This window comes from Labrus mixtus, chromosome 10 (assembly GCF_963584025.1).
Source record: "Labrus mixtus chromosome 10, fLabMix1.1, whole genome shotgun sequence".
Taxonomy (NCBI): Eukaryota; Metazoa; Chordata; class Actinopteri; order Labriformes; family Labridae; genus Labrus; species Labrus mixtus.
Genome location: NC_083621.1, coordinates 13,402,725 through 13,428,053, shown reverse-complemented (window position 1 = coordinate 13,428,053; position 25,329 = coordinate 13,402,725). Strand labels below are relative to the sequence as shown.

The 25,329-nt window shown below is 40.0% G+C and overlaps 1 protein-coding gene across 2 annotated transcripts in view; it reads left to right on the top strand.

Moving 5' to 3' along the window:
- The window catches only part of drp2 (dystrophin related protein 2), a 106,914-nt gene that overhangs the window by 59,665 nt on the left and 21,920 nt on the right, over positions 1-25,329 (top strand). For both annotated transcript variants that reach the window (XM_061048455.1, XM_061048454.1), the window contains exons 4-14: positions 2,520-2,640; positions 3,030-3,141; positions 4,413-4,569; positions 6,816-6,962; positions 11,833-11,911; positions 13,588-13,648; positions 15,930-15,991; positions 16,595-16,669; positions 18,209-18,410; positions 21,800-21,885; positions 24,562-24,719. In XM_061048455.1, coding sequence (XP_060904438.1) covers positions 2,520-2,640; positions 3,030-3,141; positions 4,413-4,569; positions 6,816-6,962; positions 11,833-11,911; positions 13,588-13,648; positions 15,930-15,991; positions 16,595-16,669; positions 18,209-18,410; positions 21,800-21,885; positions 24,562-24,719 — 1,260 coding nt within the window. The remainder of the gene's footprint in view (positions 1-2,519; positions 2,641-3,029; positions 3,142-4,412; positions 4,570-6,815; positions 6,963-11,832; positions 11,912-13,587; positions 13,649-15,929; positions 15,992-16,594; positions 16,670-18,208; positions 18,411-21,799; positions 21,886-24,561; positions 24,720-25,329) is intronic.

Below are 25,329 nucleotides of genomic sequence, written 5' to 3'. Positions count from 1 at the left end.
TGACCAGTAGATACATGTTGCAACACTTCATCTAGCTACAGAATATTAAGAGACTCTGTTTTTTAAAACTTTTTAGTCTACTTGTTCTCTACTTATGTTGCGTCACATAAAATATACTCTAAATTAAAAATGCACCATATCCGAAAAAAATTTGCCTACAACACGTGATTACATTGTTCACTTTTGCAATACCGAAGTGTGATTAATAAACATAAATTAAAGAGTGAATGTTAGTTATACCTTGATTTCTATGTCTATCTGCTGCCCTTGTTTTTACACAATAACTGTGTTTGCAACATTTCCCTCCTGAATCCAAAATAAAACAGCAAACATTTTTTTACCACTTCATTTTCACCAATTAATCTGAGGGGAGCTGATGAGCTCCATCTGAACATATCAAAATGTTTTGAGAGTGTAGTCATTATACCCAGGCGTCAATCCAGTACGTAAAAATATGCATTCTGAGTATAAGCGGTGCTTATTCATATCAAATCTTTCATTGCTATAAATCCAGACTTTTGCGATGTGTTTATTACAAGTGCTCATTTGACAATATGGATGAAATTAAAATGAATTGCCCTGCTCCAAATTCTGCATTCATTGACCGCTCCTACTGTTCTCTTTTGCCCACATTTGTACCATGTGCTGGACAGTTACCTCATGGTGCATTTAGGCGATCTCACAGCCCACATTTAAGAAGTGGAAGTAGCCACTGTGAAATCACCCACTGGTTAATGCTCTATTGTGTTTTTACTTTCAAAATCCTGGTTTCAGTGTTTTCCACCTCTGGTTCTTGGAACCACAAGAAGAGATGATAGAAAAGCATTACTACACCTCTATCCTGCTGCCGCGGTAGGGACTTGTCAAATGCAATATTTCCCTAAAGTCTACCCGGCTTCATCCTGTCCTTATGAAAATGAAAGCATCATTGACAAAATGAAAGTCATTACGTTTTGAAGAAGACCAAAATTTGAGGAAATGAATAAAGTTGGAAGTAGGGGAGTTTGTCTGACTTAAATTAAATCCAACTCCATCTTGCAATAAATGAGTGTCTCACTGCTGGCCACATGGGGTTTAAGGATCTTGTGCGTAAATACTTGTTTGAGACCAAAAATATATAGAACTATATTCTTATCATAGTCAATGGTCTGTCCTCGTGAACTCAGAAAGACTATTTTTTAAACTCACCAAATTTATATTGCAGGTACTTCCTCTCATCAGTCACAGGCGATCCATCATTTGAAACTGGACCAATGAAAATGTCACTGCAGAATGTGAATAATGGAAGTCAGACATAAATCTACTGTTTGTTCTTGTTAGCTGCCTGGACATGTTGTGAATCACCGGGAATTAAATGGAAGCGAGGTCAAGTCAGTTTTATTTATTCCGCCCAAAAATACGATCTGTAGAGCAACTTCTGTCCTTACACCCTTGATCAAGTCGAATCAGCTCAAATATGGAGTTAAATCAAATAATATGAAACATGAGTTCATGCAAAATACTCTCTGCATCTTACCACTTGTCTTCTGACTGGCCAGTTCTGTTTGTCTCATATCCTCATGAAGTCTCTTGAATGTTACGGGTCCAGGACTGAAATGTACCTTGTTTCAATGTCTTTGTTATTTTTTCCACATAATACATTGTTTTTTTTTCTCTTTGGCAGAGCCTCATTTTATCAGTGTCCTTGTGTTTAAAAGCTACATACACCATTAGCATTTTATAATATTGGCTAGTTTCCCATCATGTGTTCATGTGAAACAGCCTAACTTGTACTGGTGACGATAGAATTCAGCCATGTGGTGTTTTACAAAAAGTAAGCTTTAGTTTGAGGCGAGCTTTCTGGTGATAAACTCGGAAATGTTTGACATTGCAAGTTGACTATGGCTGCAAAAAGTTCCCTGAGCTAATAATGGTAACTTAGATTAATTTTTTTTTTTCAGACCAAAAACCCAAAGACATGTAATTTATTATGGAGAAAAAGGATTAAAAAAAAAGGAACCAATGATTTGTCTTATTTGCTTGTACGTACCTTTTTTATCATTGAACTTGTCAATTCAATTCTTTTTCTGACGCTTTAAGTAATAGTTTTTGACTTGAATTCACCCTTAAAATTGTTCAAGCTCAAAACCTTTTAAACAAATGGTACAGCAGCAGCTGAAACAATAGCTTTACAGTGTTTGACAAATAAAACATAAAACCACACATGTAAAAAAAAAAACCACATAATAAAGGAGTAAAGGTAATCACATGACACAGGCGTGGTTAGAAATGTGCTGATGATACTTTTAAAAAGTTCTGCAATGGAAAGGCAATATGGTGGAAAGAGAATATATGACAGTCTTGGTCTATGTTAGAAATCACTTCTGAATCATGTTCAGAAGTGAGCGATTGGTTCCCTTTGCCTAAGTTCCTAGGCTTCATCCTTGACTGAGCCAGCCCTTTTAGTCTGAGCACAGTTTATTTCTTTCATTGTCTTCCTCTCAGAAACACTCTCCTCTCTCTGTTTGTCTCCCCGGCAGGCGTTCATGGAGGATGTGAAGTCTCGCGGGCCGTTCATCTACTCAGTCTTGGAGTCAGCCCAGGCCTTTCTGGCTCAGCACCCCTTCCAGGAACCAGAGGAGACCCTGACCGATGGAAAAGGTCTGCTCCCTTTTTACTTTGAGCCAACTGCTGTGCCAGCCAAAATATCATAGTAACATCCTCTCTCAGCTCAGCCTCATAGCAGCACCCATGCAGGGGAAACCTTCCATTAGTGGTTATTAGCTGTGATCAGTGCGCTGATGTCACACTGAGTCTGTGAGCTGGGACTAGTTAGCTCTACCTCACTGTACCATCTCATCAGATCAGTAATACAGCAAACTCGGTTGTTTTTCCGCCTTGTGATATTTGGCACACTCACCTGGAGAAAGCTGTACACTTCTCGCCCCCTGCTCCCCCCTTTACCTCACAACTTCACTTCTGCTCCATTTTTCATGCACGTTTATCCTTCTTATCCCTTTATGGCACCGCCTCACCTCCCTCCTCAGCAGAGGTGTCTCCAAGTCGGAGGATCTTAAATGTGAGCCGCTCGGTGTGGAAGCAGGCAAACGTGGCCAGTGACCTGTGGGAAAAGCTGACAGCACGCTGTGTGGACCGCCACAGGTCAGCAACTTTTTATTTAACATTGGGTTTAACTTGTACAGTAAAAGTCTGGAAATGGGTCCTTTTTGAGTGGAATTTTGAGACACCTATAATTTTCTGGATGGCACTTTATACTTATAGTCCACTATAAGTCAGGGAAAGATATTGTTCATTTATCTCTATTACAGTTTCATGAAAGCTATAGAAGCAAGTTGGTTAAACAACACATTGTAAAATATTAAAACTATTTTTTGATTTGTTAACCGTCACAGAAGAGCTTCTAGCTGAGGTCATTTGCCACATCTTAGATGCCTATGTCTGTGTTCCACCAAGAATTGTTTCATCCTTGTATTATTTGATTAAAAAAATACTATAAGTCTCCGGGGTTTCAAATCAAAAGATGGGAATCAATATATATCATTGTAGCAGAACTTTTCATTTTCGGTCACCTCTTACCTCCGCTCGTATTTAAACAACTGAACTATATTTAAAGTTGTTAAACGTAGCTCCACCACGCTTAGCTACAGCAGGAATATGCTGTACATGCACTGATGTATCAGCATTAACATTAATGTGAAATCTAATGGTATATTGGTTAAATGCCCTAATAATTGACAACAGAAAACTTTGACAAGCATGGGCACTTTTATTCATTCCCTGCTTTGGGATGAATACATTTCTTCCTTTCTTTTCTAAATATATTTAAATCAATCAATACCAGATTGATGCTGTGTGTGTGTTAGGAATGTAAAGTAGGGAGAGGTTGCTTTTCACGATAGGTGATGGAAAAGTCAAGTTAATAAATAATTGAAGGATAATTCCAAAAAGAGTTTTTACCACACAACTTTTCCTCGTTTTACTAGAAGGCTATGAGGACTTTAATTTCTCACAGTGAATGTTTGTGTGGTGATCCATATCAAGGTTATTCAGCAATACATTCAAAGTAACACAATTACCATAACCTAATTACAAAATGTGGCATATCCATTTTAGAAAACACATTTATCAAGTTCTGAATGGCTAAAACTTCTGAGCTTACTTTTCAGAATATTAGAACATGTTTTTGTAGAAAAATGCATTTAGATGGAGAAATGAATGATGGTATGAAATCCTTTTAATACAGCCCTGCAGAAATGACAGGCTGTAAATTTGAATAGATGATGTGGTTGACCGCATGCTCTTTGGTTTCATAATTATTATTATTTTTTTAGGACATTTCTTGCATTGCTTGCTGAGTTTCAAACTTTAATGTTGCATTTAGTTGACATTTATGAACTATATTTCAACCTCAGACACATGGAGCGGACATTAGAGCGTCTACTTCAGATCCAGGCGGCGATGGAGGAGCTGGCTGTGGCCTTGGAGCAGGCGGAGGGGGTGCGAGACGCCTGGGAGCCCGTGGGAGACCTCTTCATCGACTCTCTGCAGGACCACATAGACGCCACCAAGGTGGATATACCCAGAGAGCACACATACAAGCGTTTCTATCTCTTACACATACTCACACGGGCTTGTAAATGCAGACACATTATAATGATGAGTCCCAGATATAAATTGCTTTCACCTGCAGAGCAACTTAATTGTCCCCTTTGAGATAATCGCCTCTGGCTCACTCAGGAAAGCACTGATTGCAACAGGTCGTAAACAAACATCAAAACAGAAACATCTTGCTTTTTTTTTTTTCATCTCGAAAACACAGCAGAGAAATGTTGCTCATGAATAAGTTAGAGATGTGTACCAGCCTTTAAATCATGTGTTGTTGTTGCCTGTGTAAACATCCCTGTCAGAGGAGCCGTGATCTGACAGACGATGACAAGGACACCGCACTTCAAACTGACGCGCTGGCTGCATGGCCAGGGCTACAATCCTCCGCTGAATAGATGTTGTTAACGAATGACAGGTCATTGGTTTAGTCATTATGTGAGTGCCGAGTGTCGCTGCTGCCTGTAATTGTGCGGCACAATTCATTAGAAGTGAGGGCACTTCACAACAATCATGTCACTGTTTGGACTCCTGTCACAGCCAGCACATGTTCAGCTGGGTCTCTAGGGCAAGCCTGTCACTTGGCCTCATGTGTACTCCCTCACTCATTTACATTTACACTCAGACACATGAATGCGTGCATGCAAATAGGACGCATCATAAAACCACGCCATGCATACACATGCATAGAGGTGCAACGAGGGCTGATTATAAATTGAACTAATGGACTGAACACTCTGTCTATAGATTCTTAGAAAAGTTACAACCCCTCTCTGAAACCGAAAGATTTGACTTGACGTTAGATGGGGCGGCTGTAGCTCAGTTGGTAAGAGTCAATCGTCTCTGAACCGGAAGGTTGGGGGTTCAATCCCCAGCTCCTGCAGCAACATGTCCGATTGGCAAGACACTTAACCCCAAGTTGCTCCCGCTGCTTCGTCAGAGGCATATGAATGTGTATGAATGGGAGTGAATGGGATTAGTTTCTTCCGATGGTAACTTTACATAGCGTGACATGTGGTGTAAAAGCGTTTTGAGTAGTCAGAAGACAAGAAAAGACCTATACAAGCTCAAGTCCATCAAGAATGAGAAAAGCAACAAATCCTGCCATTTCAGATATAGAACTCATCCTTTAATTTAATCTAATCCTTGATTGGAAAAACCTTTCAAACACAATGGTGCCTGTGTATTTACTGTTGTTTGACTAATCTATTAGTCAATAATCTATTGATTATTTCAGCTCTACATTTATAAAGATGTATTTCATACATTCCTGCCTTTATTTCTCTGTTTAACAGTTCTCCTGCTGGCGTCTTTTCACAGATGGCATATTTGCAGTTATCAGAGATCAATTTCAGGGTATTAAAAGAAGCCATTTTAATAAATATCACAGTCTGCTTAAGGATTTGAGAATTGTAGAATATGAGGATCGGCTTCCACATGGTCACAAATTGCTCAAGCTACAGGACATCCATCCGTTACTGTAGACAGAAGACCTTAATTTGATGTCTACAACATTTGAACTTTATTTAATAAATATTTTTACATTAATTAACACAGCATCGCTATGGAGGAATGCAGAGAAGTATCTCTAAAAAACATGTGACTCTGTCAGACATGAATGTAACTCAGTCACAGCTAACAAATCCTGAAATGTTGCGTTGCAGCTTTGACTTCCAGTTTTCTTGTCTTTACTGTAAACTGTCAAATAAAGACACCAGTGCTCAGAGAATAAACGGCACACACTCTTGTTTTCTCGTCAGACGTGTCTTCTTATCTATTTTGAGTGTCTTTGTTTCCTATTCTTTAGATGTAAGTTTTTAGTTAGGTTCCACACTGTGAGGTTGGTAAAAAGTTTTTAAACATCCACAGCGTAAGTTTTCAAAGACTTCAAGGTTTACTAAAATTGATTTCATGCATTTTACAGAGAAGAATGAAAAGAAATCAGTTGATATGCACACAGAAACACAAACTTATTTTTTTACAGGGGATGTAAAAGAATAATAATCATTTACTCATATTGTGTGTTGGATAATCTGCTGCTGTAACGCCACAATTTCCCAGTTTGGGATCAATAAAGTAATTCTATTCTATTCTATTCTATTCTATAACAATATACACATGGGTGTCCCGACATACTGTTTTGTGAAACTGTATCAATATTCGACTGCTTTGTTTTCCACCCACCTCTCTGCTCCTCTCTGCTTCTCCTGCAGCTTTTTAAGGAGGAGCTGACACAGGTGAAGGAGGGCATGAAGCACGTCAATGATCTGGCCCACCAGCTGGCTATCGCTGATGTCCATTTGTCGATGGAGAACGCCCGCGCCCTAGAGCATCTCAACAGCAGATGGAAAGTGCTTCAGGTAAAGTTCACTGCTGGGTCCACGTTGTCTGTCTGACATTGTCTGCAGCATCACAACCAACAGAAAGTAAATCCAAGTTCTGACCTTGTGCAGGCTGAGAGCATATATGGCTCAATTGGTGCCACACTAGACTTCAGACAACCTTGTTTTTATAGAGTGAAAAGGACAGTGTCAGGTTTTAGGACAAAAGTCAGCAAATGTCCAGGAAGGTAAGAAGCAACATTTTGAACTTTATTGGATTTTCCCTCATCTTTAAGATCCACACTATGCAATGTTGGTCATGGGGTTATTTCATATAATTTGCATCATCCCAAGCTGTAGTCAGTGGGGGGAACTTTAAAAAAAAGGGGGGATCCCCATCAATGAGGACGTTCTAACTGTACAGTAGTTCCATGTCAATAAATCTTGTACATTTCACCTTTTTAAGAGGAGGCTGTACACGTTTAAATAAAAACCTTGGGGCTTTTTTCCTCATGGGATAAAGCCTGTGAGGGATCCGATTAAACAAAGATCAGGGAACATTCCAATACATGTCAATTATTTTAAACGTACACCGTCATAGAGTTTCAAAGCTGCTGTTTATTTACATTTTTTGCATTGTCTGTTAATTATAAAACAGTCTTTCTCTTACTGCACAACCAATCACAGTTGGTCAACTGTTGTTCAACTTTATATTAAGATCATTCTCTGTCTTTGGTAGAAACTTGACTGTCATTAAAAAAATAAATCTATGTGCAACACATCTTTCAGGTTAATCAATCTAATAGACTTCTGTTCAGTCGGTTTAATGAGAAGCTGTTTACTGTGAAATGTCTGGAGCAGTTTTGGGCTTTTGTTAATGAGTTAGACACCAAATTAATAAAGACTCATTCAATAACCCATTGAACTAATATGGGCCCTCTTCTTGGACCACCTGTTGTTTTTAAGCAGCACTTAATTTCTATTATGAGTGGAGCTCAGTATCTTTTTAATGAACATGTGTTAAAGAGCAAGGAAACCATGTCCATGGTGTTCATTAGTTATGGAGTATAATGAACTACATGTTGTACAGATAAGGATTTCTTTATCTTTATGCATCATGTATTGAGACTAAAAATGTGAAATGCAGTCGAAAGAATGAATGAATGATTGAAAGGAACAAATCAGGATGAAAACGTATGCACTCACACAGATGGGGTAATAGTTCATTGAATCTTAATCACTTCCTCTCCAGGGCTTTAAAAAATAACATGAAAAAAAGTGCTTTGGATTCATTGAACTGTATTTGTCCTCCCCTGGATGCTTAGCTGAATGTATGGATGCATTATCCAGGGAAGCATTGCTGTAACTCTACAGCACACTAACTCTCAACCTTTAGGCTGCATCCTCCATCAGCGACCTCTGCAGTGCTCCTCCAAGCACAACAAGACTCATTCAGCTTTCTCTGCACCCCATGTGAGAACACCCTGTTCCCATTAGATAGCCTGTCATTCTGGCTTTGTCACGATGTTTTAAAAGCCACTCTAGCCTCACCTCCTATCTGTGTCCCTGTCCTCCTCTGATGAGGATTTTAACATCGCTTCAGCATTTCAGGGAAATTCATTTCCAGTATCCAATTTGCACAGTTCAGACTGACATGACTCTTTTAAGTTGCCTTGAAATACTCCTGAAGCTGCTCATGAGGGAAGCAGACTGAAGCAAAAAATAATAATTCAAATGTTATTCAAACTGTTGGGTTTGGTTTCAGGAACTACTATTTATTATCTGCTCCGAGTGAAGCAATTCAAGTCAATAGCCTCAACTTAAACCTTTGTCCCCCAAGTTGCAGGAAACAAACACAGCGACACAGAGTAACAACCAGTCTTAGTAGCTTTTCATTGAAGGTTGAGTTAGTTTCCTTTTGAGGAGAGTGAAGGTCTTAGCTTTGATCTTTCAACCACTTATGCACAGAACGAAAAATCCCAGCAAATATTGGATAGATTCCTGTGACTTTTTGAACAGACATTCATGCTCCCCAGCTGCCATCTATTCTATGCATTTACTTTATAACTCCATGATGAGCAGCATTGTTTACAAGTAAAGCCAACAATGCTACAATTGAATATACTGCCTAAACAGGCTTTCAGAGAGAATGGCTTCCTGCTGCACAAATATAGGTACAACATTAAAGCATATTTCAAAGTTCCATATACAACTCACTCAGTTGTTTTCTGGATAATTTCATAACAACGTGTCTAACTTGTGAACATACAAAACTATTTACCTGGGTGTTAGCCAAACGTCCTGTGTGCAGGGGAGCGTGATGAAGCACCAATTATTCTCTGGTGTCTATCTCTGATCAAACTCACAATAATCTTGTGTCTCCCTTGCACAAAACCCTCCCAGGCCAGACTGTAAATCAGCGGATCTGTAGGCCGCTAAAAGTGACAAAGCTGCACCCAGATTTGATAAAAAAAAACGTCAAAAAGCCCGAGTTTGAGGAGATTCTGGTGATTCCCCCTGTCATGCCTACTTATGTGGCTGTAAAGGATGTCACTCGATTTGTGGTGCATTCAAGCACACCTAAATTAGTTTGTTTTAGTGAACACTCTCAAGAAAGAGCCTGCAACAGTTACAGAACCCAAAAATAGATTTTTTTTTAATCTGAGAGGGAACGCCGTTCTGCTCTACTTTTGCTCCCAGAACGGCGTTCAGCCCCATTTCCACCCCTGGTAGTATATGATATACTGTATAGTATTAGTGTGGGTTTATGATAGAGCTTGTGTCTTGTGAAATGACACTTCTAATAGTTTCTGGTATTATTTTCTTCTTCTTTTTAACCTTTATTTTATCACGCAGTCCCAATGAGTTTAAAAAAAATGATTTCACTAAAGAAACCTGGCCAAGGTGGCAGCAGCATATCTACAGTATATTGGTCCATTATTGGGACACTTGCTTGAAGAGCTCTTTATCCAAAAGCCACTGAAGTACTTCATATCGTATATAAATGCTGCAACAGTGCCTGGAAGGAAAGCTTTTTGTCTTATGTGTGGGATGAACTGCATACAAATAAGAACACCTGTCAGTCTAATTTTTCATCACCATCAGGAGCCCACTTCTTTCTGTTTGAATTACAGTTTTTCGTTCATGGAGGTCACAATGCATTGAAAGTTTAAACGATCGCTAGAAGCATTCAGTTGTGCATAAAATCAGAGGAGAACATTTTCCGGAGCCTGAAATATCAAGGAGACATCTTCCTCAGATTGTCACCACAGTTTGTGTGTTTCGGGACAGGATTGCTGTGGGAAGAGAAGCACAGAAAGAAAAGAAATTGGGACCCTTCTTGCTCCTCATTGACACACGATTGCGTTGGAGTTACAAAGAGCCAGTATGAAAAAAAAGTTATTTTACAGGACAATTTCTGCTAAATCTTTCATGCACTCTGTTACAGTAGGTAGTATGTCCTCTGGTCTTTGAGTCAGGAAGAAAGTAAGGGCCTTGTAATCCTCCCTGGTGATAAAGTTTGTTTAAAAGGCTTTTAGTATCCGGAGTACCCAGCAGGTTTTCATCTCGGCTATCTTGTCTCTGACTTCCTCTATGATATTACTACAGCCCAAAATGACATAGAGACAGGTGTTGCATATAGTTTTAGATAAAAAAAAATAAAATACTCTGATGAGTATCTTTGAGATGCCTTTTATGAAGCCCCTTTAGGTCTGATATCTCTGCTCAGCTAATTTCAATGCAGTTAGATGTACTTACCTGATGCCTTGCTATTTTAAAGCAAACCAAATAGAGAAACCTTTCTTTTTTGTTTTGTTTCCCTCACTGTGTCCCATTTCTCTCTTAATTAAAATGCTAGATGCTCAATACCAGCAGCATCCTGTGCCTGTTCATTTTGGCTTCTGTGATGCCAGCAAAAAATGTATTTCCAAATTTAATTAGCTAATATTTGTCGATCTGAGATAATTTAGTCATTTGTCTTCCTTATGGAAGCCCAAATTGCCTGTACTACAATTAGATTGCAGAGCGGCACACAGTTGGCAGTAACAGATCCACAGCACGTTGACAATAAGTTACAGCCAATTTGAGTCACAGTCCAGATTCTATTGTTTTATTCTCTGCAGAGAAATGCTAATTCAATATATCTAACTTCACACATTAGGACTCATTGCCTGCGCTTCACTTTGAAGTTTAAAAGCTCCTCACATTTTCATCTGTCTCTTCTTGTCTTGATCTGTCTCTCTACCTCAGCGCGAGTGGATTTACCTCCCATTGTTTGAGGACGTGTTTCAAACATCCAGCTGACACTGATTCATGTGTCACATCCAATACATTTCAAATAAACCAGGATTAGGCTGGCTAAATCCCATTTGTGGGAAACATAACTGATGTTGAGAGGCTTTTACAAAAGGCAATGGCAAACTTAATTTCACAAATATTCACGCAACACATTTCATCTTCTTTTTTTTCCTCCAGCTCTCCTCCACACTGACATTGCAACCAGGAACCATTGTCCTCATTTCAACAAAGTATATAATTTCCTAATCGCTATCTTCATTTAATACCTGCCGCTCTTCAAAGGCTTTCAAAGTCCTTCAAGAGGGGCAGCAGAGGGAAAAAGGCATAATTTATATTCTGTAGTTAACTAATGGAAGAGAAGCAGGTGGTTTGGGTGCATGCATTTCTATTTTAGGGGATTTGTGGTGGAGAGGGATGGACAGCATGATTCCCTTTGATTTAACTCTGCTTGTGTGTGTGTGTGTGTGTGTGTGTGTGTGTGTGTGTGTGTGTGTGTGTGTGTGTGTGTGTGTGTGTGTGTGTGTGTGTGTGTGTGTGTGTGTGTGTGTGTGTGTGTGTGTGTGTGTGTGTGTGTGTGTGTGTGTGTGTGTGTGTGTACATGTGTCCTCAGGGTTCCATAGAGGAGCGGCTGAAGCAGCTCCAGGATGCACATAGGGACTTTGGCCCTGGATCGCAGCACTTCCTCTCCAGTAAGAGTCTTCTTCTGCTATTTGATGTTCTTACCTCTTGTTACAGCAGTCTGCACCACACTGTGTGAAGATACAGTCTTAGAGTGTGTAGGTTTGGAGGAAACGAGTCTTGGTGTTTTACAGTTTTGTTTTAAGGCCATTAAACGCAGAATGTGTGCGTGTGCATATTTGGGTTAGAGGTGGAGCTTGCAGGCTTTTGTTTGTCTTTCTTCATCAGTTCCAGCACACTGTAGCGATAAACATCCCCAGTGATGCGCATCACAACAGTAATCGCTCTCATTCGAGCAGAGAAACATAGTTGTGAATTCTGTCTCTTCTTTCACCTGCCGTTCTTCAAAGGCTGCACAGAGCTAGCAGGGGGCCTGAAAATGTGATTTACTTTACCTAGTTTAAACTGATGAAGGAATGGAAAACTGTGATGCATGGCTCTGTGTGTGTCTGTGTGTTTCTGTTTGTGTGTGTTCGGTGTCCTCACCAGCCACATCCAGTACTGCTGCTGTCACGCTGGCTCAGAGACGCCACATTGGGGCTTAAAGAGCACCACTCCACTGCCAGCTCAGCTTGTTGCAGCCCTCACAAACCTCACTTTGAGATCTGTGCCTTTTCTGCCCCAACATACCTGTTTGTAAAGCGAAGCACATCATACATTTAGTGTGACGCAGTCACTGCTGTAACATGAAGAACCTTTAGCCAAGTTCTGTGCTTAAGTACAACTTTGAAGAGCTCAATTAATGAATGATGAATAGTACTTTTATCTCTCACAGCTATGAAAAATCTGGAAAACCTTATGAAAGATAATACATGGTCAAAGACTATACCAGATTATAACTGTGACCCTTCAATTACCCATGCCAAGATTTGGTTTTTAAAATGTGCTCCATCTTATAAATCTGCAATATTTCATAGTTTTTATGTAATGATGCATCATAAACAATCTTAAAACTAAATATTAGTGATTTAGTAGGACCTTGTTCTTCAGAATGTATAGTTTAACCTCTGTTACTGTATGTTTCTGGCTGTAAAACTGTGACTGTAGATGACTTAATTGTGTGCTTAACGCGGGTCTTTTCTGCATTTAACGAGTATTTTTACATTGAAGGATTGATAGTTGTACTAAGGATTGTTTTAACAATCATTCAATACATTTGTTTGTTATCTTGTTTGCGTGCTCATGTGTCTTCATTCACACTCATGCAGAGCCACAAGATTCAAGCATACATTGTGTTGCGTCATAATGTAATAATGGACAATAGCATGGTGTGTGTGTGTGTGTGTTTTTGTGTGTGTGTCTGAGGCTGCGTGAATGCTTCTCTATGAGCGTGTTGTTGTTTGTCTCTTGCCTCTTCCTGTTCAGTCCGTCCTGTTTGATCCTCTGCTGAGGCCCCTGTGGTTCAGTTTGAAGGCCGGTTAAACTCCACAGTCACCTCGTCTCTGGACTCCTCTGCCTCCTGTATTCTATTAACCGTGCCAAACAAACCAACACTCTGAGGAAACCCAGCACAATAGAACTGTCTCTTTGGCTTTTCTGCTCCTGTTGTACAGAGGAGCATCTCTGTTATGGAGGTCTGAATGGACACGCTATCTGGACACGCTGTCAGGGACATTGTGCTCAATAGCTCTTCACGCCTGACATGCCTATTCTGTAATTGATTTGGTTTTTGTGTGTGTTTGTACAGGTTCAGTGCAGATCCCGTGGGAGCGTGCCATCTCCCCGAACAAAGTGCCCTACTACATCAAGTAAGTGCAACTTCACAGTCAATGTGTGCATTGTGGGACTGTGTGTGTGTACTTTTTCCACGGTGGTTAGGGGGTAGAATTAAAGAGAGGCTGTTTTGCTGTTTTTGTGACAAATGGGCATGAATACTGTATGTCTGTGGAGCACATCAGTAACAGTTCTTCCACTGAGTTTAGGTTTGACCTAAATTGATTTGGTCACAGCTGCTCCACACCAAACACTTCTAAATTTAGCTCTTTGTGTTTCTTCAGTGCAAATGATGCAATCCATCATACCAAAAATACGTTGAAACAGTAAGGAGTACCAGCCTGGTTGGACGAGTTGCCTTTTTTAATTCAGTTTAATATCTGATTTTTGCTCGGACAATGACCAATCATTGGTCACAGATTTGTCCTTTCCATTTTCATTATCAGAATTCAGTGGATATGGGAATTGCAACATTTTAACACTTCACATTTGCTATGGCAATCACATAAATGTGCTTCTTAAAGATTGTTGTTTCTTTAGCCACTAACAATGGCCATGCAGATTATGTTATATTCATGCCTTATATTCAGTTCGTTGGTATTTTTTTTAACTGTTCCACAAAAAAAAGTGTATTATTATTCCAAAATATATCTGCCTTTAACAATGAAAAGGAAGTTCGACAACATGTTGGGTCACGTTTGGAGATCAGTGTCAGCTGGGTTGTGTTGTTTTATAATGGCACAGCTTGATATTTACTTCAGAGATTTTTGATGGGTAAAACGTTTGTCTGAGCCAGAGGTTTTGTTCTTAGTTTTGTTTGTCAGTCAGTAAGCTTTTTAGAAAAAACTATTGGCCAAATTTCAATATATGTTGTTGAGAGGGTAAGCTGTAGGCCAAGGAGTAACCTATACAACTTTGGATAAAGTAAAATTTACTCACTAACAAGGAGTTAAATTAAACTGTTTAAAAAAGTTTTACAAATACAACCAAAATGGTTACATTTTCAAATTTAAACATCATGTAAGGCAGGTGTGTTGGTGTTGGTTGAGGTTTGTGCTCTCCATATTCACTTTTATATTAATGATAATAGCTAGCTATAGTCATTTTTTGGCAAATACCACCATGTACTCTTACAGCCTCTGTTAAGGAGGTCTGAACGGACACACTATCTGGACACACTGTCATGGACATTTTGCTCAATAGCTCACACCTGACATGCCTATTCTGTAATTGATTTGGTTTTTCTGTGTGTTTGTACTGGTTGGTGTTGGTTGAGGTTTTTGCTCTCCATGTCGAATATTAATTGAATTATTATATACCTAGCTAGAGTCCATTTTTTGGCTTCTTAAAATCAACCATCCAACATGTTTATTTATCTTGGAGACGGTTTTGAATAGCTTTCTACCAATAAATAGGGTGTGTTCCTGATACAACCGTACTCAACTGCATATATATATATAACAGAGTATAATAACTTCTTCTCGTCGTTATTATGAGCACGGCTTACCTCACTTGTTCAAGCATTTGTACAGAGTTACTACAGATAACTACTAAATGATTGAGGGAACTCTATTGAACTCTATTGAGCTACTCTGAGCTCTGTTTGCTTGGGCGCTCATCTGTTTATCCATTTACCTCATCAATACTATTTCACCTTTAGAGTGCTGCTGCTTTCATCAATGAACTGTGAAGGTGTGTGTGTTTATCCCTAGAGGATGGTATAAGTGTTTAATACAGATCGTTCCTTTACAGATTTTGGGGAAATCTGTTTTGTCATTTGTAGAAGAGCCGTGTGGGGGTCTTGTATAAGTCTGCTTATTTATCCCATATGTGCAATGAATGGTTATCAATGGGTAATTGTACTGGTCAAACAAAGAGCGCTTCCTTAAAAGACCCCGGGGTCCTGGCAGATTTTTTTGCTGCAGGGTTCCTCGTTCATTATTGCTTAATTTGTCAATTTATTTTACTGGATGGTACATTTTCTGAATATGCAAACAAAGCAGTCTAAATGTATGTTCATGATGAATGCTGTTTGATATTCCTTGTAGTGTCTCTTAAGTGTAAGCCTTTTAACCTTAGGACAGTATATTTCTGTAAACAATGTTCGTTCTGTCCTGCCCTCTTATTTTTTCCCTTTACTCCCGATCACTGCTCTTTGATCTCTATTCTTTTACCATCTGCCACATCTGCCTGTCTCTGCTCCCTGTGCTCATTTTGACTCCACTTTTGCCTTGATCTTTCTGGCCTGATAATGTTCACCGCCGTTCTTGCCTGCTTTGTGAAATCCTTGTGCCTTTGTTTCCCTCTTTATTCCAGCCATCAGGCCCAGACGACGTGCTGGGACCATCCAAAGATGACAGAACTGTACCAAGCACTCGGTGAGTTTGGAGACAATTAAAGTGTCCTTCGAGTCGTGCTCGTTGGCCCAGGACCCCCGCTGGGCTTTGGCAGCTACAGCAGCACGGCACCAGTGTGCCTTTACTTTGAAGGCCCTGTCACACAGCTCATTAAAGGCCCTGTGTTTCGAACACCTCGGGGACTACATCACTACTGTCATTAACCTACGAGGCCCAATTTGCCACCGCTATGATTGCTTCTTGCTTAGCCTTTAATTAATTGTGATTAAACGACATCATGTGTTTTACTGTTAATCTGATCTGACACGGCAGCTTGCAGGGGAGATCGGAACACTGTCACACACACAAATGCCCAGCCACACACACACACACACACACACACACACACACACACACACACATAAACACACATGCAGCATGTGCACACACACGTACACAGATAACATTAGCAATACACTACCTCGCTAATGACTTCTGCAGCGGTGTGATAAACATGAGGCAAGATAGTGATGTCTAATTTCTGGTTGGAAAGGTAGAGTGGTGCGGGATGGGTTTGTTTTCCCACAGCTCTTCATTTACTCTAATCTTTTTCTATCTCTCTCTCTCTCTCTTTCCTTCCATTAGCGGATCTGAACAACATCAAGTTCTCAGCATACAGAACAGCTATGAAGCTGCGGCGAGTTCAGAAGGCTTTGAGATGTACGTACATACAGCATTTCATCAATGGTATTTTCTGTCTGCAGCACCGAGATGGCTGCTTAAATGATATACTTTACCATTATCCCGCGGCATCAGTAATCCACTATGACAAGCTCTCTTCAGGATTGAGATATAGCGATTAGCTGTGGTACATTTCTCTATCGACCTTGTCGAAGGAATCATCAGTCCTCTCTACACCACTTGTAGTGGAAAATATTCTCTACACTTCTCTACCGACTTTGAAATGCAGAAATCAAAAGAATTGATGAAAGAAGAGAGCCACTTGAAACACTCAATGAACCAGATTTTTTCTTCATTTTTATCACCTCCTTGACTGTTAGCGTGTTACATAATTCGAGCAATTAATTGGTTCATTTGGCTTACAAAAAAAAAATGGCAATTCGTTTTTACCGCATGGTTGAGGCTTGAATATGTGCCCCTCCAGGGTCACAACACTACTTGTATCCTACTCACGCCTGTCACTCACAATTTAGGCTTATTTTAGAAATATTCCTTATTCCTCCAAGTCATGGTTTTTCCCTTCGCTCTCTTGGTTTTTCACAACTACAAGTCTGGTCTGTCTTCCCTCCCTCCTCCCGCTTGTGACCCCTTAACGTCATCTTTCTTCACCTGCAGATCTCTAACTCTCACTGACGATAGATGTAACAACATTTGATGCTGCAAGTGACCAATTTTGCATTCTTCCTTTATTCATCTTGCTCACCCCCTCTCCTGCCATCTTCTCTCACTTCAACATCCCAAGTTGCTGTAACAAAAACTCAAAGCTCAGACGACTGTGAAAACCTCTTTCCTTTCCTATCCTGCTCTCCCCCTCCTCTCGACTTTTCGCTGATACCGTTACAGAATTTAATTGCCTGGCTGCCTTGATAACTGCAGAACTCTTTCTCTCGGCACACTTTGTGAATGATTGAGAAGTGCTGTATAAGAGCCTATCAGAAATACATTTTTAGGTGATTCCCTCCCAACCCCTGAGAATACTCCTGTTATCTCCTCTACCCCTTCTACCTCATTATTGTGCAATCCAATTATACCTGGCATCAACGGACACCCTTTTAGCTCCACTCCGAGGGATGGGCCTTGAAATTAGTTTAGAAGAGCAAGATCAAATTTGTGTCACTGCTCTTGAAACATCTGGTAAGGCTTAAGTGGGAAAAAATGGGTGACTAAGCACTGCTGTCGTCTGAGTGCTCATTTGCTGAGGCGAGGATGATGATCCTGCTCTGTCTTTGTGTGTGTGTGTGTGTGTGTGTGTGTGTGTGTGTGTGTGTGTGTGTGTGTGTGTGTGTGTGTGTGTGCTAAAGAAGAAGGTCTGATAACGTATGCACATGTAGGCTCCAGCAGGTGTATAGCATGCCTTTACCTTAATTTTTAGTTGATTATCTGTTACTTTATTTCAAACTACTTTCAAGTGTCAAAATTAATGTTATATAATTTGAATGACTTTCCAGCATGCAAAATCATGAAGAAGTTATTTTTTAAGGTATATAATTTCCTTAAGATATATTTGTGTGTTTTTAGTGGATCTGGTGGCACTGAACGGCCTTGGGGAGGTGTTTCGGGAGCAGGAGCTGCAGCAGGGGGAGCATGTGATGGATGTGGTGGAAATGATCCACAGCCTGACGGCTCTGTACGAGAGGCTGGAAGAGGAGAGGTCTATCCTGGTCAACATTCCACTCTGCGTTGACATGTGCCTCAACTGGCTGCTCAACGTCTACGACAGGTGGGTGAGCTGAAGTAAGGTGCTTTAATCCTGGAAAAGTGTATTCTTCATTAAAACCTACTGGGGTTGAAAGCTGCCTAACTCCATCTCTTAGTTTTACTGCTTCAAGAGTCACAAGGAGGGCTGGAGAAAATCCCAGCTGGCATTTGGTGGGAGTCAGGGTCGATCCTGCTGCCGCTGCACTTCGTTTTTGTTGGATTTGATGTCTTTGTTGCAGGGGTGGATATGACAGCGTTGTAAGGGGTGTCAAGGGCCTCCCCATGAGATCTGATTGGCCATCTCTGGTGCCATCCAAAAATCCTAATTGGCTGTTTACCTTGTCAGAGGCCGGATTTATGTTTTGGGCTGTGTTGCAACAGGCTGCTAGTAGCTTTCTTTGCATTTTAATGCAAAGCATTTCCTTTCATCAGATCTTTAAAATTTTAATTTGGCCATAAATCTTCTTTTTGAGTCCTTAAAGAATTAGGCGTGGAAGATTTAAAAGTTGCCGTTCTGTTGTGCTACTTAAAGTGAAACAAAAATACATATTGAATATGACGTCTGTATGATACTTTATTTCTAGTATTTAAAGTAGTTATGATTAGTGGAGACAGAAATAGTTATTTTATAATGTATGTACACAGACTTGCTCCCCCTGCACATGTCAGTGCTATCCCAGTCAAACAGTCTAGACATGCCCCTGTGTTCTAGACCACCTTGATATGTTAAAATGTTACAATTCACTTAGCAGACGCTTTTATCCAAAGCGACGTACGAGAGTAAGTACAACACTAATCCATTCATACACCGCCACTGAAGCAGAGGGAGCAATGCGGGGTTAAGTGTCTTGCCCAAGGACACATCGGACATGTTACTCATCTGGGGATCGAGCCCTCGACCTTCCGGTTGAGAGGCGACGACTCTACCAACTGAGCCACAGCCGCCGCATGAATATGATATGCTGCATGAATTCAATTTGCAGAATTCTGATTTTGTGTTTTTTGTTTTTTTTGCTGTTTCAAATAAATCTTGTTATGCCAGCAAACCAAAATTGGGCAAAAAGACAGACAAAACATCACCAATCCCATTCTCACCCATGGGTAATTTGGATGCACTAATGAACCTAACCTGAATGTGTTTACACTGTGGGAGAACGTTGGACTACTTGGAGAAAACTGATGCACACAAGGAGAGAATATGCAAAGTCCAAACAGAGAGACCCCAGCCGGCTGGTGGGATGCAATCCAGAACCTTCCTGCTGTGAGGTGACAGAAATTAGACATTACATTATCATGCTGCATAAGCTGCTGCCCACTGTGCTGCGTGAGCTGCATCAATGAATGTATTGAACCACAAGGCTTTTATGTGAAAATGCCTTGGCTGAAGGTATTTTAAGGTAAACCAACATGAATAAGCTACATCTTTATAGTATCCAAACCAAAAAAAAATAGGGTTAAGAAGAGGAGGGCAGTGTATTTTCAACATTTCTTACAGTATCCAATTACCTTTTCTACTATTCTTGTACAATAAGTCAGTGTTTGGGTGAGGGAGACATGAAGATAATTCATTGTTTCAATGGGGAAGTAGCATGGTTTGATGACTGAGAGTAATCTTACAATTACAGCAACTAGATTAGAAGCTTTAAAAGATTTATAGCGAGTTCGGCTTGGACTTGCACAGGAAAAAGACGGCTGAGCGGGGGTTCTGTAGGAGAAGCCCCTAGCTTTGTTTTTCATTGTTCCTTGTGTGTGCTTCTTTACATATGACAAACTTTGTAAATCTTCATAGTAGTCTGATAGCCTGTCTGCAGATTTATGTAATGGCTTCAATGGCTCGTTGTTCTGACACCTCCAGTATAAAGAGCATGGCTAAAGCTCCAATAACAATGTCTAGGCAAAGGGCCAATCATCCCTTCTGAGACACGGCAGAAACAAATCCTCTTTCACACCCACAGTCACCGTATCTTTGTCCCTGTTTGACTATTTTTTTCCGCCGTGTTCAAAGAGAAAACACAGAAATAACCCTGCGAGTGCTGTAAATATCAGGCAGCTCTTACCTCCTTTCTGCTAATGAAAGTCAATCAGACTTCAAGCTCAGCATACATTTCTGTAATTGCCTTTTTTGATTTACAATAACCACTAGCAGTGAACCTGAATGATGTGTGGGTATGTTTTTGTGTCCTTTTTAATATTTGTGTTCATGCCAGGGAAATGTGCATTCACATCATGCATGTGTGTGCGCGCATGTTTTACGTGTGTGTCTTCCAGCGGCGTGTCACACTAGCAGGGTGTGCAGGAGTGACTTGTCCCCTAAGGTGTGACACTGGGGTGCATATTGAAGATGGCATGCGACACATAGCAGAAAGTGTGTGTAAAAGGTGCTGACAGCCAGTCGCCCCCATGCACTCTCAAGCTCCACTGGACAAACTCCAGTTAGGAGGAGATGCGGGAGGGGAGAAAATGGGGCTTTCTTATGACTACACATGTTTCTCCATGTGACTCTAATTTCTCTAATTTCTCCAGCATGATTGTTATTTTTCTGCAAGCAAAGGTTCTCCTCTTCCAAGCAACATCCATCACTAGAAATCTTACTTACATCATTTATTCAATTCAAGTCAAGTCAAGTAAAAGTTTATTTATAGAGTACATTTAAAACAACCTCAATTTTCTCAATTTTGTACTTCATTGATCTGATGCTCTCTGATGAATGAGATATTCTAGATTTCTCACTTAATTTTTGGAATGTTAATTAGATACGCCTGTGGTTTTGTACCAAAGCAGTCAATTCTTCCTGGCTGTGTTGGCATCTGAGCTGTGAAATCTAAACATGCACACTAATCGTGAGCTTGCCTCTAAAATTCAGTCTTTCCACAGCAGCTTTGACATCCTCGCCCCCGTTTTTTTCTTTAATTTCAGGCTGAAAATGTGCTAATCTACCCCTTAAGTCTCAGGTCAGGGCACGACAGAGCCCATCTCTCTGGCATTTTTACTTGTCAGTGATCAGAACAGTAAACATTTGCACGTGATCCAAACAATGCTAAGTGTGCATTCTTTTGGGGGTTGTTTATGGAATATGTATATCTGTAAGTGATATAATGTGTGTGTATTGCTCTTCTGGGTATAAACCCATGTACACAATCCTTCATCAAGTTCCTGTAGAGCCTTTAGGGGCCGTGGATGAGCTCTAATTCAATTTCACACTGCTGCACTGACCTGTATTTTTCTCCTGACCCACGTAATTCCTCCAAACTCTGCCCCCCCTCCCAACAAGCCTCAACCAATGAATGAATATACAACTAATACACAACACATTGTGTTTTGAGTTAGTTCACCATTTATTGAAATATGACCATTCAAACCTGTTTTTTTTTTTACAACCTCTTTTTTCTCCTCTCTTTTTTCCCTCACTAGTGCTCGGAATGGCAAAATGCGAGTCCTCAGTTTTAAGATGGGATTGGTGAGCTTGTGCAATGCAGACGTCCAGGAGAAGTACAAATGTGAGTCTCATGCTTGTTCATGTGCCTAATGCGTCTCTTCAACTGCAAACAATGAGCCAAAACAAAACGGTCCTGATTGCCAGTATTACATAAAGACATCCACTTAGTCTAATGGATGAAATGACTCTGCTGCCATAAAAGAGAAAGCCTTTTTTACTTCTTCAAAGTACAGCAGGGGCTTTAAAAGGATTGCTTGCCAAAGACACCATTCATGCACACTCTTCTTCTATAGCTCTCACTCCCATTTTTCTTCTCAAGTCAACTAGCAAAGAGCTAAGACCCACCCGTCCTCCTCTTTTCAGTTCTAAGTGATGCTACAATATTTTATTATAGCAGTGCTCCGCCTGATTTGAATTGTAACATAGGTTATGAGTCATTCTGTAAATATAGGTAAATTAGAGAGTGAGCTTTTGAACTGTTGAAAGGTAGGCCTGGAACAGCTTGTTGTTCATACATAATCTGAGACAACAGTGACAAACCCACGGCAGGGTTAGTCATGTTTGGCACACCACCATCTGTGTCAGCTCTTAAAGATTCAGCGTTAAACAGATTTGCCTTCAATTGAGAGTTCCCTGAGATGAGTCAGCTTTCTCTTTCTAGGTCCAGGTAGACACAACGCTGCCATTTCTGTGACTGATGAAGTTGTTACCAGCTTCAGACACACTGGGATAATATTAACAAATAAATCCGAGGCTTCTGCAACAAACTGCTTTTGGTTACAGATTAATCTCATTACTTTTTCAAACAAAGTTTAATTACTGGACTTTTTGGTAATACCCTTTTTTGGAAAGGCATCTTGAGTTGCAAGCTTTCATTCATGATATTGGCAATCTTGGAGATCTCAGCATGTGCAACTTTCACACCTAATTTGTCAGCATCACATCTTTTTTAGTCCCTTGCTTCTGCTTCTAATTATCTTATTAGAAAATCATGGTAGCAATTTAAATATTTTTTTCAGTCCTCTACAATTATCCAGCACAATCGATTTTGAATGCAATATTTGAAGGGAGAATTTTTTCAAAATGGTGTGCAGTATGACTCTATTAACATTGTTAATGATAATAATGATATATTTTATTATAGAGCAATTTAAAAAACAAAGTGCTTTACAAGGACAGCAATAATAAACAAACATATAAAATGTAGGTCATAAAATCATAAACAAAGGCAAAAAATATAAGAAAGACCAACTTAATTAATAGAACTCTAGAAGACAGAAAAAGTCAAATTCAAATTCATTAGATCATTCCACAGTTTAGGAGCCCTCACAGCAAACACTTTGTCCCCTTTAGTTGTGTTTTCATCATTCTAGGAGGTAGTGAATTTTCAAGCAAACCAAACAACAGACTGAAATCATGGAGTAAAAGTTAGCTAAGAAAGCCTATGCTAGTTAGCCCTACTATTGTTCCTCCTCATCGCTATAAAGTAGACACACTCAATTTACCTGCTCTTGTATTTTTTGGCTCAAAGCTCAGGTTAGCAACATCTAAAAATATTGAATAGTTTTCTATGATTTTAATTAGTAAACAACAAAGTACTTTCAAAATCAATACCCTTAACGTGTGTTCAGTGCTAGTTAGAAAATATTAGCATACTAGCTAGCATATGTTTTGTTTCTTGTCTCCTGCCCAGGGACTACAGATGTAAATTAGCTCATAGCTATCTCTGGTACAGCTAATAGGCTTTAGGCCTACACTGTCGCTATCAAAAAACAAGAAAAAAAACTAAATAAATAAACAAACAAACACGTAACACTAATGCTAACACAAGCTGAGGATGTGACCATGTTGAACATATTATTTGGTAAACAACAGCATTTTATTCTTGTCAATAAGTGAACATTTTAGCATGTTGGGTTGAAAAAAGCTTACAACAGCTACAAAGAGTTGTTAGCATTGCTTAAGACATTACTATATTTCTTAAATCTAGATTTCAGGTTCTTATTTAGCTAATCTGTGAAGCTATACTAACATCGTGTCTTATGTAAAAAAATTGCAGTTTGCATGTTTTAGGTATACTGCAGGACAGTGTTTTCATAAAACAAGTACAAATCTCATCTAGACCAAACAGCTCATCTAAATGGCCAAATACAACTCAGCTCTGGTCAGGAGAACTAAAAGTATATAGAGTAGTCCACTTAGCATGCAGGTATGAAGCTGAACGTTGTCTCTGAAGGGGTTGAAAAACTACACAGAGAGAAGGGGGGGAATTCATGGGGTGCCCATAATGGTATTGTGCAGCCTCCTCCCAGGCCTGTCAGCATTCATCTCTTCAGTGACAGGCAGAGTCTAGGCTCGCTTGGTAAAGTCTTCATTCAAAACCTGACAAGACTCCATTTTTATGCGTCTCTTTCATCTTCAAGCAGACCAGCCACCCCACTAATACTGATGCCTTCTCTTTAAATGTCACTGAAGTGAGTTTTATTCAACCAAAACTAAGTCACCTGTTGCCTGGGACTGGGGACTCAATTTTTTATGTAAGACTGAAATTATGCTATTATCTTGAAGATTATGTGCTACCCATTGACAATTGGGAATGTTAGCCTTTGAAAGTAAATTGCCAAAGTCACACTTAAAAAGAGCACTAGACAGAAGATACGCACACATGCATTGCACTTCTTGCTGTTACACACTGATGTTGAATCAGATGATTCAGTATATTTTCTGGTGGATGCAGACTTATTCCGTCAGGTGTCGGGTTCTGGAGGTGTGACAGACCAGCGTCATCTCAGCCTGCTTCTCCATGAAGCGATCCAGATCCCCCGCCAGTTGGGTGAAGTCGCTGCTTTTGGAGGCAGCAACGTGGAGCCCAGCGTGCGTAGCTGCTTCCGCATGGTGAGGACTGAAGCCATGTCATGCATATCATAACCAAGCACACTCACAGAAAGGCGAGGATATGTTATAACATGAACACAATTACTATATACGATTAGAATAGATGTTACGATCTTCATTTAGAACATGTCATGATTTCACATGAATCCATTTGACCTGCTATTCCTCAGTTTATAATAGTCTTCGTAGTCTATATATATTTTAGACACACGATTTCGCTGAGCTGTGAAAGTCCTAGGGTTTTGATTGGCCCATTGTCTCTGACAGATCAGCATATTCCCAATAGAGTCTGACAAAATCAAGCTTTAAGACCTACTTATTCATGATATTCCAGAATAGCGCTGTACCTTGAAAAAAGAAAAAGAAAAGGAATGACTGACTTCCAGATAGTCGAAACAGAACATGTTGGTACCAAGACATTATTACGGAAACAGAAACAGACTGCAAAGGCAGAAACTGCGGAAATGAAAGTCAAAAACATTATTTTTATTCCTTTGAAAAAATAAAAAAGGCAGCATGAAATAATCATGATGTCACACCAGGAAGCTGCCATCTACTGTATGAGATGCCCATTGTGTTCAGTGAGCTTCAGCCTGGTCCAACTTTCCTT